The sequence below is a fragment of the Musca autumnalis genome, unplaced genomic scaffold, assembly GCF_047663935.1.
Source record: "Musca autumnalis isolate F117 unplaced genomic scaffold, ASM4766393v1 scaffold_1, whole genome shotgun sequence".
Taxonomy (NCBI): Eukaryota; Metazoa; Arthropoda; class Insecta; order Diptera; family Muscidae; genus Musca; species Musca autumnalis.
In genome coordinates, this window is record NW_027411644.1 from 156,365,317 (window position 1) to 156,379,046 (window position 13,730).

Consider the following 13,730-nt stretch of genomic DNA (forward strand, 5'->3'; position numbering starts at 1 on the left):
CCTTAAAACGACGCGTACTTTATATGGGGCCTTATATGGGGGCTATATCAAAACGTGGACCTATATAACCCAACTTTGGTAGGAATATTGTTTGGCCTCTGGAGACACAAAGTACCAAATTACAACCAATTCGGTGGTAAAATGGGCCAAATATCTTAAAAATTCCTTAAAACGACGACGCGTCACGAGTCATTTTGTATGGGGGCTATACGAAAGCGTGGACCTACATAGCCCGCTTTCAATACCAAAAGTCCTACGTAAATATAACATATTTTCCCAAAATGTCATCAACCTACGTCAATCCGTTCGGACGCTAGAGTGATTTCCACAGACGGACAGACGGACAGACGGACGGACATGGCTATATCGATGTAGAATTGCACGCTGATCAAGAATATATATACTTTGTGGGGTCTACAATGATTATTTCGAGTAGTTACAAACGTAGTGACAAACTTAATATACCCCCATCCTATGGTGGAGGGTATAAAAATCACACTTTAAACGACATAATGCTTATTCAAAATTAACATAATTCAAATTTCTAATGAAATTATTTAAATCACAATTGTATATAAAATAATTATTTTTCAAATTACATGTAGAAAAATTCAAACTAAAAATTAACAAGTAAAAAAGCATTAAGTTCGGCCGGGCCGAACTTTTCATACCCTCCACCATAAAATATTCTTTCCTGTCCCCAACTTTAAGTGAGTACGTTAAAATGTCAGATAATGTACATAAAATGCTTCATTCGGGAGGCCCTTTTTTATGGTGCCTATATCTAACTGTTGACAATTTTTGGTGGGCTAGAAATTGGGAGGTACTGTTATATAGGGGTTATAATAAAACATGGGCCTATGTTGACAGTTTTTGATGGGAGCCTTTAATGTCAAATAACTCCTAATTCGGTTAAAAAATTTATCTAGAATCCTCAAAATATTGAAAATCGGTACATAACGTGGGAACTTCAAATGTCATTAACAGCTAGTTCGGAGGTATCTGGGCTTTACGAAAATATGAACTTAAATGAACAATTTTTGTTGCAGAATTTTTGTTGACTTTTAAATTTCAAATTACAGAAAGTTCGTCCAAAAAATAAAGCTAAGGTACGGAAAATCGGGAGGTTTGTTTTGGGGCTATACAAAAACATGGACCTACGTTCGGTTAAACATTTTAAGTAAAATCCTCAAAGTACCGAAAATCGGAAAGTATCGTTATATTGGGGCTATGTTGAAAATTGTTGATGCAGATGTGTGGTGACCACTACAACCTTCAAATGTCAAATTACAGTTAGTTCTGTTAAAAATTGTAGCTAAAATTGCCAAATTACTGAAAATTGGGAGGTACCGTTACATGGGAGCTATATCCGAACATGGACCTATGTTGACAATTTTTGATGGAGAGGTGTTGCGACCACTAAGAACTTCAAATGTCAAATTACTGCTAGTTCGGTTTAATATTGTAGCTAAAATCATCAAATTACTGAAAATCGGGAGGTACCGTTATATGGGGGCTTTCTTGACAATTTTTGGTGGAGAGGTGTGGTGACCACTAAGAATTTCAAATGTCAAATGTTCAAATTACAGATAATTCGGTTAAAACTTGTTGGTAAAATTCTCAAAATACCTGAAATCGGGCGGTAACGTTATATGGGGGCTATTCCAAAACATGGACCTATGTCCACTAGTTATATAAGTTTATTGACATTTTAGAACCCTAAATGTCAATTGATAGCTAAATCGGTCTGAAAATGTAGATAAAAACGTCAAAATGCCGTAAATCGGGGCACCGTTATATGGGGGCTATACCAAAACGTGGACCTATGTCCACAAGTTTTGTTAAATAAGTTTAATGGCACTCAAGAACCTTAAATGTCAAATTATAGCTACATCGGTCTGAAAATGTAGCTAAAAACGTCAAAATACCGCAAATCGGGGGGTACCGTTATATGGGGGCTATACCAAAACGTGGACCTATGTCCACAACTTCTAATATATAAGTTTATTAACACTTAAGAACCCTAAATGTCAAATTATAGCTACATCGGTCTGATAATGTAGCTAAAAACGTCAAAATACCGTATATGGGGGGTACCGTTATATGGGGGCTATACCAAAACGTGGACCTATGTCCACAAGTTTTGTTATATATATTTATTGACACTTAAGAACCCTAAATGTCAAATTATAGCCAAATCGGTCTGAAAATGTAGCCAAAAACGTCAAAATACCGTAAATCGGGGGGTACCGTTATATGGGGGCTATACCAAAACGTGGACCTATGTCCACAAGTTTTGTCACATAAGTTTATTGACATTTAAGAACTTCAAATGTCAAATTATAGCTAAATCGGTCTAAATCGTAATCGGGGGTACCGTTATATGGGGGCTATACCAAAACGTGGACCTATGTCCACAACTTTTGTTATATAAGTTTATTGACATTTAAGAACCCTAAATGTCAAATTATAGCTACATCGGTCTGAAAATGTAGCTAACAACGTCAAAATACCGTAAATCGGGGGTTACCGTTATATGGGGGCTATACCAAAACGTGGACCTATGTCCACAAGTTTTGTTAAATAACTTTAATGACACTTAAGAACCCTAAATGTCAAAATATAGCTAAGTCGGTCTGAAAATGTAGCTAAAACCGTCAAAATACCGTAAATCGGGGGCTACCGTTATATGGGGGCTATACCAGAACGTGGACCTATGTCCACAACTTTTGTTATATAAGTTTATTAACACTTAAGAACCCTAAATGTCAAATTATAGCTACATCGGTCTGATAATGTAGCTAAAAACGTCAAAATACCGTATATGGGGGGGTACCGTTATATGGGGGCTATACCAAAACGTGGACCTATGTCCACAAGTTTTGTTATATATATTTATTTACACTTAAGAACCCTAAATGTCAAATTATAGCTACATCGGTCTGAAAATGTAGCTAAAACCGTCAAAATACCGTAAATCGGGGGGTACCGTTATATGGGGGCTATACCAAAACGTGGACCTATGTCCACAACTTTTGTTATATAAGTTTATTGACATTTAAGAACCCTAAATGTCAAATTATAGCTACATCGCACACTGGTCGAAACCACTGATCTAGCGGCGCGAAAGTCAAAAAATCGGACTATAAAATTGCGAAATATTTTCCATTGTATCGATTACAGACACTTTGCAGACAAAGATTTTGTTTTTTCATTTTTGTTGTTGTAAATATTCACTCAGTTATTCACTATCAAATACAAGAGTTTTTGTTGCATCAGATTTTAAAAAATTGTTGCAAAAAAATTAACTTCATATTTGTTTAAATGTTAAATAAATTCGTAATGAAAATGGACAATATTAATTTTTAATTAATAGCAGAGGGTGTGATTTAAATTATAAAAATTAGTTGGGGGTCTGGAGGTACTTAGTTATATAGCAATAAATTTTCAAAAAATTCAATTTTTTAGTGTTTTTATGGGTTGTACGCGCTTGTTCCATAGAGTGCATCTTGTAAACTTGGCCGAACTTAGGTCCGATTATTTTTTGGGGACTGAAATTGGACTCTCTGGATACTGAATAACCACATTCGGGCTGCAAATATTTGCAAATCTTTTGATGACTGCACTTTTAAAATAAGGGATTTTGCATGAAATTCATAAAAATTTAGCTGTGCATTTGTATGGGAACTATATCAAAATATGGACCTATCTTCAGAAATGTTTGCAAGGAGGAGTTCTACCACTGGAGACACTATAATACCATATTATAGATAAATATGTTAATAAATGTGGGATAACAAATACAAATTCAACGAATCGGGGTACCATAAAAGGGGCTACATCGAAACATAAATCCGTATTGAAAATGTTTTGTAAGAAGATTTTATACGCAGTGAGAACACGGAATGCCAAATTACAGCCAAGTCGGTTTAAAAATGTGGTCATGATATTCAAAATAACTTAAATCGAGAGGTACGTTTACGTGGGGGCTATATCAAAACGTGCACCTATGTCCGTCATTTTTGGTGGAAATATTTTGTGACCACTAGGAACCCTAAGTACCAAATTACAGCTAATTTGCTACGAAAATGTGGCTTAAATCGTCAAAATACCGAAAATCGGAAGGTACCGTTATATGGGGGCTATACCAAAACATTAGCCGATATTGTTCATATCTGGCCCATTATTACCCACAGATACAGGCTGAGTTTGTGCAAAATTTCAGTAACGTATCTCAATTCGTTTGCAAGTTATTAATTTAGCGCCGCTAGATCAGTGGTTTCGACCACCGTGCATCGGTCTGAAAATGTAGCTAAAAACGTCAAAATACCGCAAATCGGGGGTACCGTTATATGGGGGCTATACCAAAACGTGGACCTATGTCCACAACTTCTAATATATAAGTTTATCAACACTTAAGAACCCTAAATGTCAAATTATAGCTACATCGGTCTGATAATGTAGCTAAAAACCTCAAAATACCGTATATCGGGGGGTACCGTTATATGGGGGCTATACCAAAACGTGGACCTATGCCCACAACTTTTGTTATATAAGTTTATTGACACTTAGGAACCCTAAATGTCAAATTATAGCCAAATCGGTCTGAAAATGTAGCTAAAAACGTCAAAATACCGTAAATCGGGGGGGTACCGTTATATGGGGGCTATACCAAAACGTGGACCGATATAGCCCATCATCGAACTTGACCTGCCTGCAAACAAAAGACGCATTTTCCCAAAATTTCAGCGTCCTATCTCCATTTTTGTGGATGCTAGAGTGATTACCACAGACGGACGGACGGACGGACGGACGAGCTCAGATCGACTTAGAATTTTACCCTGATCAAGAATATATATACTTTATAGGGTCGCAAATGAGTATTTCAATGCGTTACAAACGGAAAAACAAACTTAATATACCCTCCATACTATGGTGGAGGGTATAAAAATCGTAGTTAAAACTATAAATGTACGTTTACATATAACTATATTTATTTTATTTTTTATTTATTCCAGTGGATTTTTATTGTCAAATCCATTGGGTATACGTACATATAAATTCTCATAACCCGAATTGTTTTTTGTTTTCAGAATTTTTTTGATGTGGAGGTGTGTTTTTAATAAGATCGAATATAGAGCGAAAAAGAAGATGTATAATTCTAACATTTAATATGTGTATTTTGAACAGGTTTTTTAAATTTTGTTTATTGATCTGTTATTTCGAATTACGTATTATCAGGGAATACGACGATCATGGTGATATTCTTTTATTGTTGATGCTAATCGAAGCCACCAATAAATTTTCATAGTCCCGGTCCACACTAGAGTGAATTTCATTAAAAAATTTCATGAAATTAGGCGTTCTTAAATCGAATTCCCCATTACAGCAATTTTTATGATTTTACTCTACTATGGAAGTCGATCTAGAGACTCATAATTTCATGCAATTTTTTCAATGAAATCACTCTAGTGTGGACCGGGACATATGGGTAAAAACGGAATATATCCTTAAACATATTTTGTTCGTACTGAAAATATCCATTATTTTATAAAACGTATCCATTTCCAATTCGTAAAGTGTCATAAGCTTCCTATTAATTAGACTGAAAGGCAGGTACCTGACGGAGTGGACCGACATGGTTTATCTTCGAACTTAAACTATGTTTGGACAAAATATTACGAAGGCCATATATTGGACCGAATTGGCAGATCCGTTCGAGATTTATCTTGCGCTCCAACCACTACACACGGTGTCATAGGGGTTTTTTGCACCTTTCAGGTCATTTTCTCTGGAAGTATGTACTTGCCCCTTATGAAACTTGAACCGTCGCATGAGGGACAGCGAATACAAGTTGCTACAACAAAAATCAAAGCGATTCGAGAGCAGGTCCTAAACTGAACTTTTCCGAAATTTTGTGTGGGAGGTACCCGAAGGAGTGGACCGATTGAGTCCATATATAAACTTTATCTAAGTCTGGTAGAACTTTCACGATGTACAAAGTGTGGACCAAATCGGTTACTCCCTTCAAAAGTTATCGTGCGCACAAATTTTCCGAACATTTTCGAACTTTTGTGGGGGAGGTACCGGAAGGAGTGGACCGATATAACCCATCTTCGAACTTAAACTAAGTTTGGGCAAAATATTACGAAAGCCAAATTTTGAACCAAATCGGTTGCTCCGTTCGAGAGTTGTCTGAAACACATTTCGTCCAAACATACTTGGGGTCTAAAACCATTATTTCGATGAGGCACATTTTGCCCGTATGAAAGTGTATATACCCTCGTTAGCATAAACGCTGAGGGTATAAAAAGCTTCCGCACAAAAAGCTTTTAAAGTTTTTATTTTTCAGAACTTTTAAAAATTTTTGGAGTCACTGTCAGCCTATATTCAACTAAAAACAAGGTATAGGGGCAAACGACATATCCAAAATGATATAACCGTTTGTTTCTCAGTAGTTTTATCGTCGTATTATACATAATTTTATATACATAATTTTATATTATATATAACTTTATTTCATATATCATACAAATTTAATGTGGTTTGTGCGGGAATAAAAAACTGTGAAATAAAAGACGAAAATTGATTTTTTATGTTTCTTTTTGACATTGCTACCAGATCTACCAATTTTTCCGTTCCTCTACTTTTCTGGTAAAAATGTTCATGAGAGAGCAATTTTGAGCAATTTTGACACTTTTCTCTTTTACCACACTTACCATTAAAAAAGTAAAGGAACAAAGCTAAAAAAGAAGTGTAAACAACGGGGTGTATTTCAGGATTTCGTGAAATCCAGTGGATTTCGGGACATATGTAAGTATAAACCATTATAGGTATCCTAAAGGATAAATGTACATAGAAGTCAGAAATAAGTTAAGTAACATTGAAGCTATACATTGCTTCATTCAATTCACGTAAAATTATGAAAGTCAAATAAATCACTATAGAACTACATACCACAATATCGAGCGTCAGTGTATAGTGTATTGAGTAAATGCGGTCTTTGTTTAAAACATACTTATGTATACACAAAATATTACAATTAGGCGTATACATCTTAGAATTGAACTTGCTTTTATAATTTTTGCACGTTTTGATTTAAGCAAAAATGTCATAACGAAATAAGAAAATATATTTGCTTTGTTCTTTTGTTCTATTTAAATGGTAATGCTAGCACCGTCAAAACTTTCTTCGCCATAGAGATTTGTTTAAAAAGTATTAATAAATTAGTTGTTTAAAAATATTAAAACAACAATAATGGGATTAAGCCAGACTATTTTAAATAAACAAAATTGCAACAGCTATCCCAATAAAAAACACCACCAATACTCTCGTTTTCTCAATGTTTCGGTTACCAATGTTTTCGTTTACTCAAAAATTGTTGAAAAGTGCAAAATACCTTAGTTGTTTACAAGGAGTTACTGGACTTGTACAAATTATTGAGTATCAGCCAAAATCAGATGTCAGAAAAGAAGTTGGTAGTTTCTACAAACCCAAATTTGTGGTAGAAAATAGTAGAAGAGATTATCGTTCAGTACTAGATAGTTATATTTTGCGGCTTCTGGGACACAACTATTATTTTATACGCCGTTAGTACATAACTTACTGCGTTTCAAATGTTAATTCCATAGCGCAAACGCCAAATAAATCCTCATAAAGAAGGTTAAACCGGCAGAAAGCTCTAATGCAGACGCCGTTATATACATTAGAATAAATACGCCTATTATATTTTTATTATTGCATCTTTATATGGTGGGTCATATTATAGTATTTTTATATATAATCGGATTTAATAAATCCACTGGGTTTCAAATGTCAATTCCATTAGTTATATGTCAAACAAATCCTCATAAAGAAGGTTAACCTGGCAAAAAAGCTCTAATGTGTACGGCGTTTTACGTGCAAAATTAAAGTAGGCTTACAAATTTATAGCCACCAAATGTGTAAAACGCATTTTACATTTAACAAGTTTTATAAAATATGAGTCATTTAAGTTGTCAATTCCATACAATATCTATCAAGAAATGACGTAAACTGGCAAAACACCTGTTTTAAGTGCAAGTGTAAAATGCGTTTTAGTTTTTTCTTTAAAACTCAACCAATAACAACTTGCAATGAATGTTTATATTATATATATAATCATGACATACCCATGACATTCATTAGCCGGATTTAGCGCATTATCAGGTTTAATTTGCCATTATCCAGATTTTCATACAAAACTAAATCCTCGTATTGAGTGGATTTGTTTTTAGTCTGGCTTACATCCTCTTATACAACACTGTATCAAAAAATCCCAACTGTTGCAACATGTGGCGATGGCAAGAGAATGCAATGCACTTTTGTATCTACTGTTGTGTATGTATGATGGCACAATCATACAAGGTACCCGCATCAGCAAAGCTGATGCACTGAAAGCAGTCAAAAGTTGTAATTGAGAACACAAATACAGGTATACGGCAAAAACAGCTGATTATCACACTAGTTGTCAAAATTCATTGTTGTGAATAAAATCACATACAAAAGATAAACAAGCTATCCACAATAATGCGTTATTGTGAACAAATTTGACGTTTGGTATGGTAAATCAACGGTACAATAATGTATAAGGTAGGTCACAGCTAACAGTTGATTACAATTTTTTCTTGTTATGGCCTATTCTGCCAAAATCAGGTTTGACATTTTTTACAGTTGTTGACATTATGTAATTATAAAGTTAGATGCATGCACAAAACTGCTTTAACACTATATCTTAAAATTGAAAACAAGGAAAAGAATTTTAATCCCGTGGCTAAATAAAATTATTGATTTTTTAATATGCAGTAATACTTGCGAATGAACGATTTGTCAAGTATTGACATCCAATATTTTTCAAGTAGAAGATAAGAGAATGTCATATTTGTTTTCGCTGTCTTAAGTTTTGGATACAACTTTTGCTATTTTTGGAACACTAATCTAGCAATAATATTCTGGAGCATAACTGAAGTGATTTTTATTTTTTACTCTATTTGGTATGTAAAACAGTGATGTTCTAAATTTCGTATATTTTTGTAAAACCGACTAACTATACATATAAATCTACCTTTATTATTGCTCCATGTCCTTGGACGTTTTAAGCCATGGCTACAGAGTTGTATTTTTCAGCGATTTTCATACGTGACCTACCTCTACTTATTATACCATGTGGTAAATGCCATAATTATTGTTATTGATGTAACACCTTCTTATTCCACCATGGTATATATATAAACAACAATCAGCTGATTACCATTTAATTTATGAATAGAGTAAATCAGTTATTACCTTCTTTATGAGGATTTATTTGATGTATACCATGGTATAAGTAAAGAGGTAGATTTAAATGAAAAAAATCTATAGAACCCTTGTTTTTCCTGAATTCCTAAAACTTCAAAATTAAGCAACAAGTGGGTTTGTTTACAACACCAATTATGAGCATTTTATAAAAATCGCGAAAAATGAATGAAGGACCAATGTTTCTCCGCATAATCAAGTTGTGGATATGATAAAATGTTTGTTTCAATGATAACCTGAAGAATTATTTCCATACAAATGTTCCAAAAATAATTTTAAAAATCATTGAATTCGATTGTTTTTAAAATTGTTTGACATATTATTCAAACACCACACACACATACACAGTTTGTGTATATTGTTTTGAAGTTTTAGGAATACTCGAATGAAAAAATTTAAATTGACATAAAGCTTTGGCTAACCTTTCTTATTAAACCATGATGTATACTATATGGAATTTACATTTGAAATCAAGTGGCTTTATTAAATCCAGATATATGCAAACGTACTATAAGTAATTAAATAAATATCAGAAATCTTAATCACAAAAGAAGACATCTCTCCATGAATTAAGATAAAATCTCTCGCCATAATAACATTTAACAGATTTACACATGGTAAATACACGACGTAGCATGTACATGTACACATATTTGATTGGAATTGAAAGATTACCATGATTATTAGCACAAAACAAATATTCGATACAACTTTTCAAACTATATTTTTTTTTTTCAATCGACTCATCTTTATATACGAATTATTTAGTATGTGTATCATCCACTGCATGTAAATAGTTGTTGTTCTGCAATTTTCCACACTTACCTTATTAAATTTCTTTTGTTGCAAACGCTGGAGACCGGACACGTTGCCAGGGACATCAGTATCACCGCTGGCATTCCAGAGCCCAAGACGATCACAAGGAGCGCTATTTGACAATTTATTTCTATTGCAATGATCCATTGCAACAATTTCTGTACTTTTGCACTGTGCCTTTGTAATTAAAATCGTTACAAAATTTATTCTAGTTGAAAAGATTTTAAATTTGCATTAAAAATGGATTTGAAAAGAATTTGAACACAAAACAATTTCCAAAAGAATTGTTTTGAATTTTTTTCTTTTTCAAATTACGACAAGTGTAAAACAGATTTCCTTGTTTCGTTTTTAGTACAAACCAAGCGTCAATGTGACTTTCACGGGCAATAGTACGAATAGAACTGTTTGTTAGCAAAATGCTCTGCACTATCACTAACAACAAAACATCGCGAAGACAATCGGAAATAGTATTAGTTCAGTGTTTGTTGTTGCTGTTTAACCGACAGTCGTATGACGAATTGTTAATTTATACATAGAGATTGGGCGAACTATGTTAACTAAATGTAAACTTAAATCACTGTTGGGCAGAAATGCTCGGCCTCATACACAAAAGTGTAAAAAATACATGAGTCTCTCGCAATGTGCCCACCATTGACTTAAATCAAAGATAAGACATAATGCACGGAACAAAAAATTGCTCTGTTCCTTTAACCTGTAAAGTGTTCCCTTACTTTTAATAGCATACAATTTATATGATAGCAGTTTACCACTTTTACCATTTTCTGCCACTGTTACCATTTTTAAAAGTAAAGGAACAAATCAATGTTTATGAAAAAATGTATAGAAGCATTAACCTTAACAGAAACAATGCAGGTCGCATGTAATTTAAAATCGCAATCTGGGAGGAACATTTCATGTAATAGTATCAGAAACGAAATTTATGAATTCAAGAATCTATTCCAGAAGAATTCCATGTCAATTGGATAGTTAAATTCGGTTAAATACGTACAAAATTAAAAAAATTACATTTGAACTTGTAAGCACTGAGCAAGTTCTCAGTAACCTCTTTACACTAATTTTACTCTCTCGAAGCTAAAAATTTGAAGATTGTTATCGAATAATAGATCTGTTCGATAACCCAAAAGTTTGTACAAATTTGTACAAACTTTTACAAACTGTTCTTCGATAACAAACTTGTTCGGTAATATAGAAATAAGCAGTAATTGCAAGTATTTGCAAGAACTTTCAAGTACTTTTTACTTGCGAAGTTATCGAACAGACCTAATAATTTGCAAACACTTGCAAGAAGTCAGCTGATTTCACAAACAAGAAGTTTGGCGGATAATAGCCCGTTTAGACTAGTCATTTTAAATCGACTCGATTTCTAAATCCAACTTTCAAATCCTAGTTGTTTAGACTAGTCTAAAATGATATAAGATGCCTGTCAGCTGATCTTTGAATTAAATTTGAATTGCATGAAAATTAAAAATGGAATGGAATACTGCAAAAAATAATCTGACAAATTGCTATTAAATATGTTGTTTACAATTTACATTAAATTAAATCTACATCCATTTTATTTTTATTTAATATTTTTTCTATTTTTCCGCTTCTGTTTGTATTTGTGTGTTTGTGTTTACAGTTATTTGAAAAATGTAAATAATAGGGTTATGACTTTTTTTACAACCTCATATCCCTGTGTCAAATTTGGATGAGCTTTTGCATAAGATTAGGTAAAATCTTAATTACAAGGTGATTTGATAGAAAAAAGCTCACTCACAAAAAGCTTTTAAAGTTTTTATAGATGAGATTTTTGGAAAAAATTTTGGAGTCACTTTAAGCAAATAAATAACTCAAAACAATCGTTAAAGTCACACGACATATCCAGAATGACATAAGCTTTTGTTTCTCACCAATTTTATCGTCATATTATTACATATTTCATTTTATATCATATATAGCTTTATTCCATGTATCACATAAATTGAAAGTGGTTTGTGCAGGACATTTTTCAATATTTAAATGGATAAAAATTATTTTAGTCATTAATAGGCAAAATGTCACTTATTCGCGCAACAGAAAAAAAATTTTGGAGCAAATTTTTTTTTCATTTCATACGATTTTCCAAAAAAAAAAACAAATTGTCAAAGTGGTTTGTGCGTGACCTTTTTTAGTAATTAAATGGAATGAACGTTATTTTTGGCATTAATAGGCAAAAGTTCATTCACTCTCGCTACAGGAAATCATTTTTGAGAAAAAGGTCATAAAGTCATAACACTAGTAAATAAACGACACACGAACATATGAGCTTTGAAAAAGAGAAAAGTGTCAAAATTGCTTAAAATTGCTCTCTCATGAACATTTTTACCAGAAAAGTAAAGGAACGGAAAAATGGTAGATCTGGCAGCAATGTCAAAAAGAAACATAAAAAAGTCAATTTTCGTCTTTTATTTCACAGTTTTTAATTTAGTTTTGTCAGCGTTCGACTTTTCCTTCTGTTTTTCTTCCATTTTCTTTCTCATTGTGAAATAATTGTCAAACAAAAGTCGAAAAATCAGTTCTGCCATTTTTTACCTGCAGAAATTTGTCTGGTAGCCTGTGGAAGAAGAGAAAGCCAATTTCGCTCTCTCTCCACTCTTAAAAATTGCTTCCAGTTTTGCCACTTTTCGGGGTTAAGGAACGCTTTGCAGGTTAAAAATGGTAACAAATGGTAAAAATGGTAACCTCAGGTAAGTAAGGGAACACAGCTATGGTCTGTTCCTTTACTTTTGAAAATGGTAAAACTGGCAAAAGTTGTAATCAACTTCCATATGAATAGTATGGTGTCTGAAGTAAAGGAACGCTTTTCGAGTAAAAAATTGTAAAACTTGAAGATTCTTGCACGTAAAGGAACAGGGCTATTGTTGCCAATATTGGTACAGACTGTAATGCCAAGTTTACACTTGCGCTCTAAAATCCACTGGATTTCCCGAAATCCTGAAATACATCCCGGTGTTTACACTTATTTTTTGTTGATTTCAAACATATCACAATGATCAAGGTAGATGCATATGCGCAGCTGATCGAACATGAATTTTCAAAACAAGTTGTAAATTGAATTAGTCATCAAAAATATACGACAATATAGAACTTTACAACTTTATTTCGAAAATTATCGTAAAATTATCTATATATCGTATTAATTGTGTATAGTAATAACAAATGAAAAAATAAAAAATGATTTTATCGTTGAGACATCATAATAATAAATTTTGATAGATAAAAGTTGTGTTCAGAACTTGCAGCAGTTTTCCCGTTTAGTGCTAAAAATGCGTTCCCGTACTCCGAAGTTTAGAAAGACTTGCACTTCTCTTTAAACAAAAATAGCGCCGAATAACACCCTATTCTCCTGTTTTTTGCCATACAATTTTGGCATAGTAGAAACTAGCAACATGTTCATTATCATCTAAATACGCGCGAAATCACGAAAAGACGCCGAATGTAAACCAAACATAATAGTTGCATTTTTAGGAGCAAAAAGCAGTGTTGTATATCAAAATATTTTGATTTAACATTTGATTTAAAACAAATCCAAGTTTTGAGTTGATTTAATTTTGTATGGT

At 33.1% G+C, this 13,730-nt stretch overlaps 1 protein-coding gene across 3 annotated transcripts in view; it reads right to left on the minus strand.

The window, feature by feature from the left end:
- LOC141388631 (NADP-dependent malic enzyme-like) overlaps positions 1 to 10,643 on the minus strand; it is a 38,983-nt gene extending 28,340 nt beyond the window's left edge. The window contains exons 1-2 of one of the 3 annotated variants that reach the window (XM_073958660.1): positions 10,488 to 10,643; positions 10,138 to 10,305 (exon numbers count right to left, since the gene is read on the minus strand). In XM_073958660.1, the coding sequence (XP_073814761.1) occupies positions 10,138 to 10,275 (138 nt within the window). In that variant the 5' untranslated portion in view covers positions 10,276 to 10,305; positions 10,488 to 10,643. Of the gene's footprint in view, positions 1 to 10,137; positions 10,337 to 10,443 lie in introns of all 3 variants that reach the window. The other 2 variants (XM_073958659.1, XM_073958661.1) reach the window with 2 other exon arrangements.
- Positions 10,644 to 13,730: the final 3,087 nt, after the last annotated feature.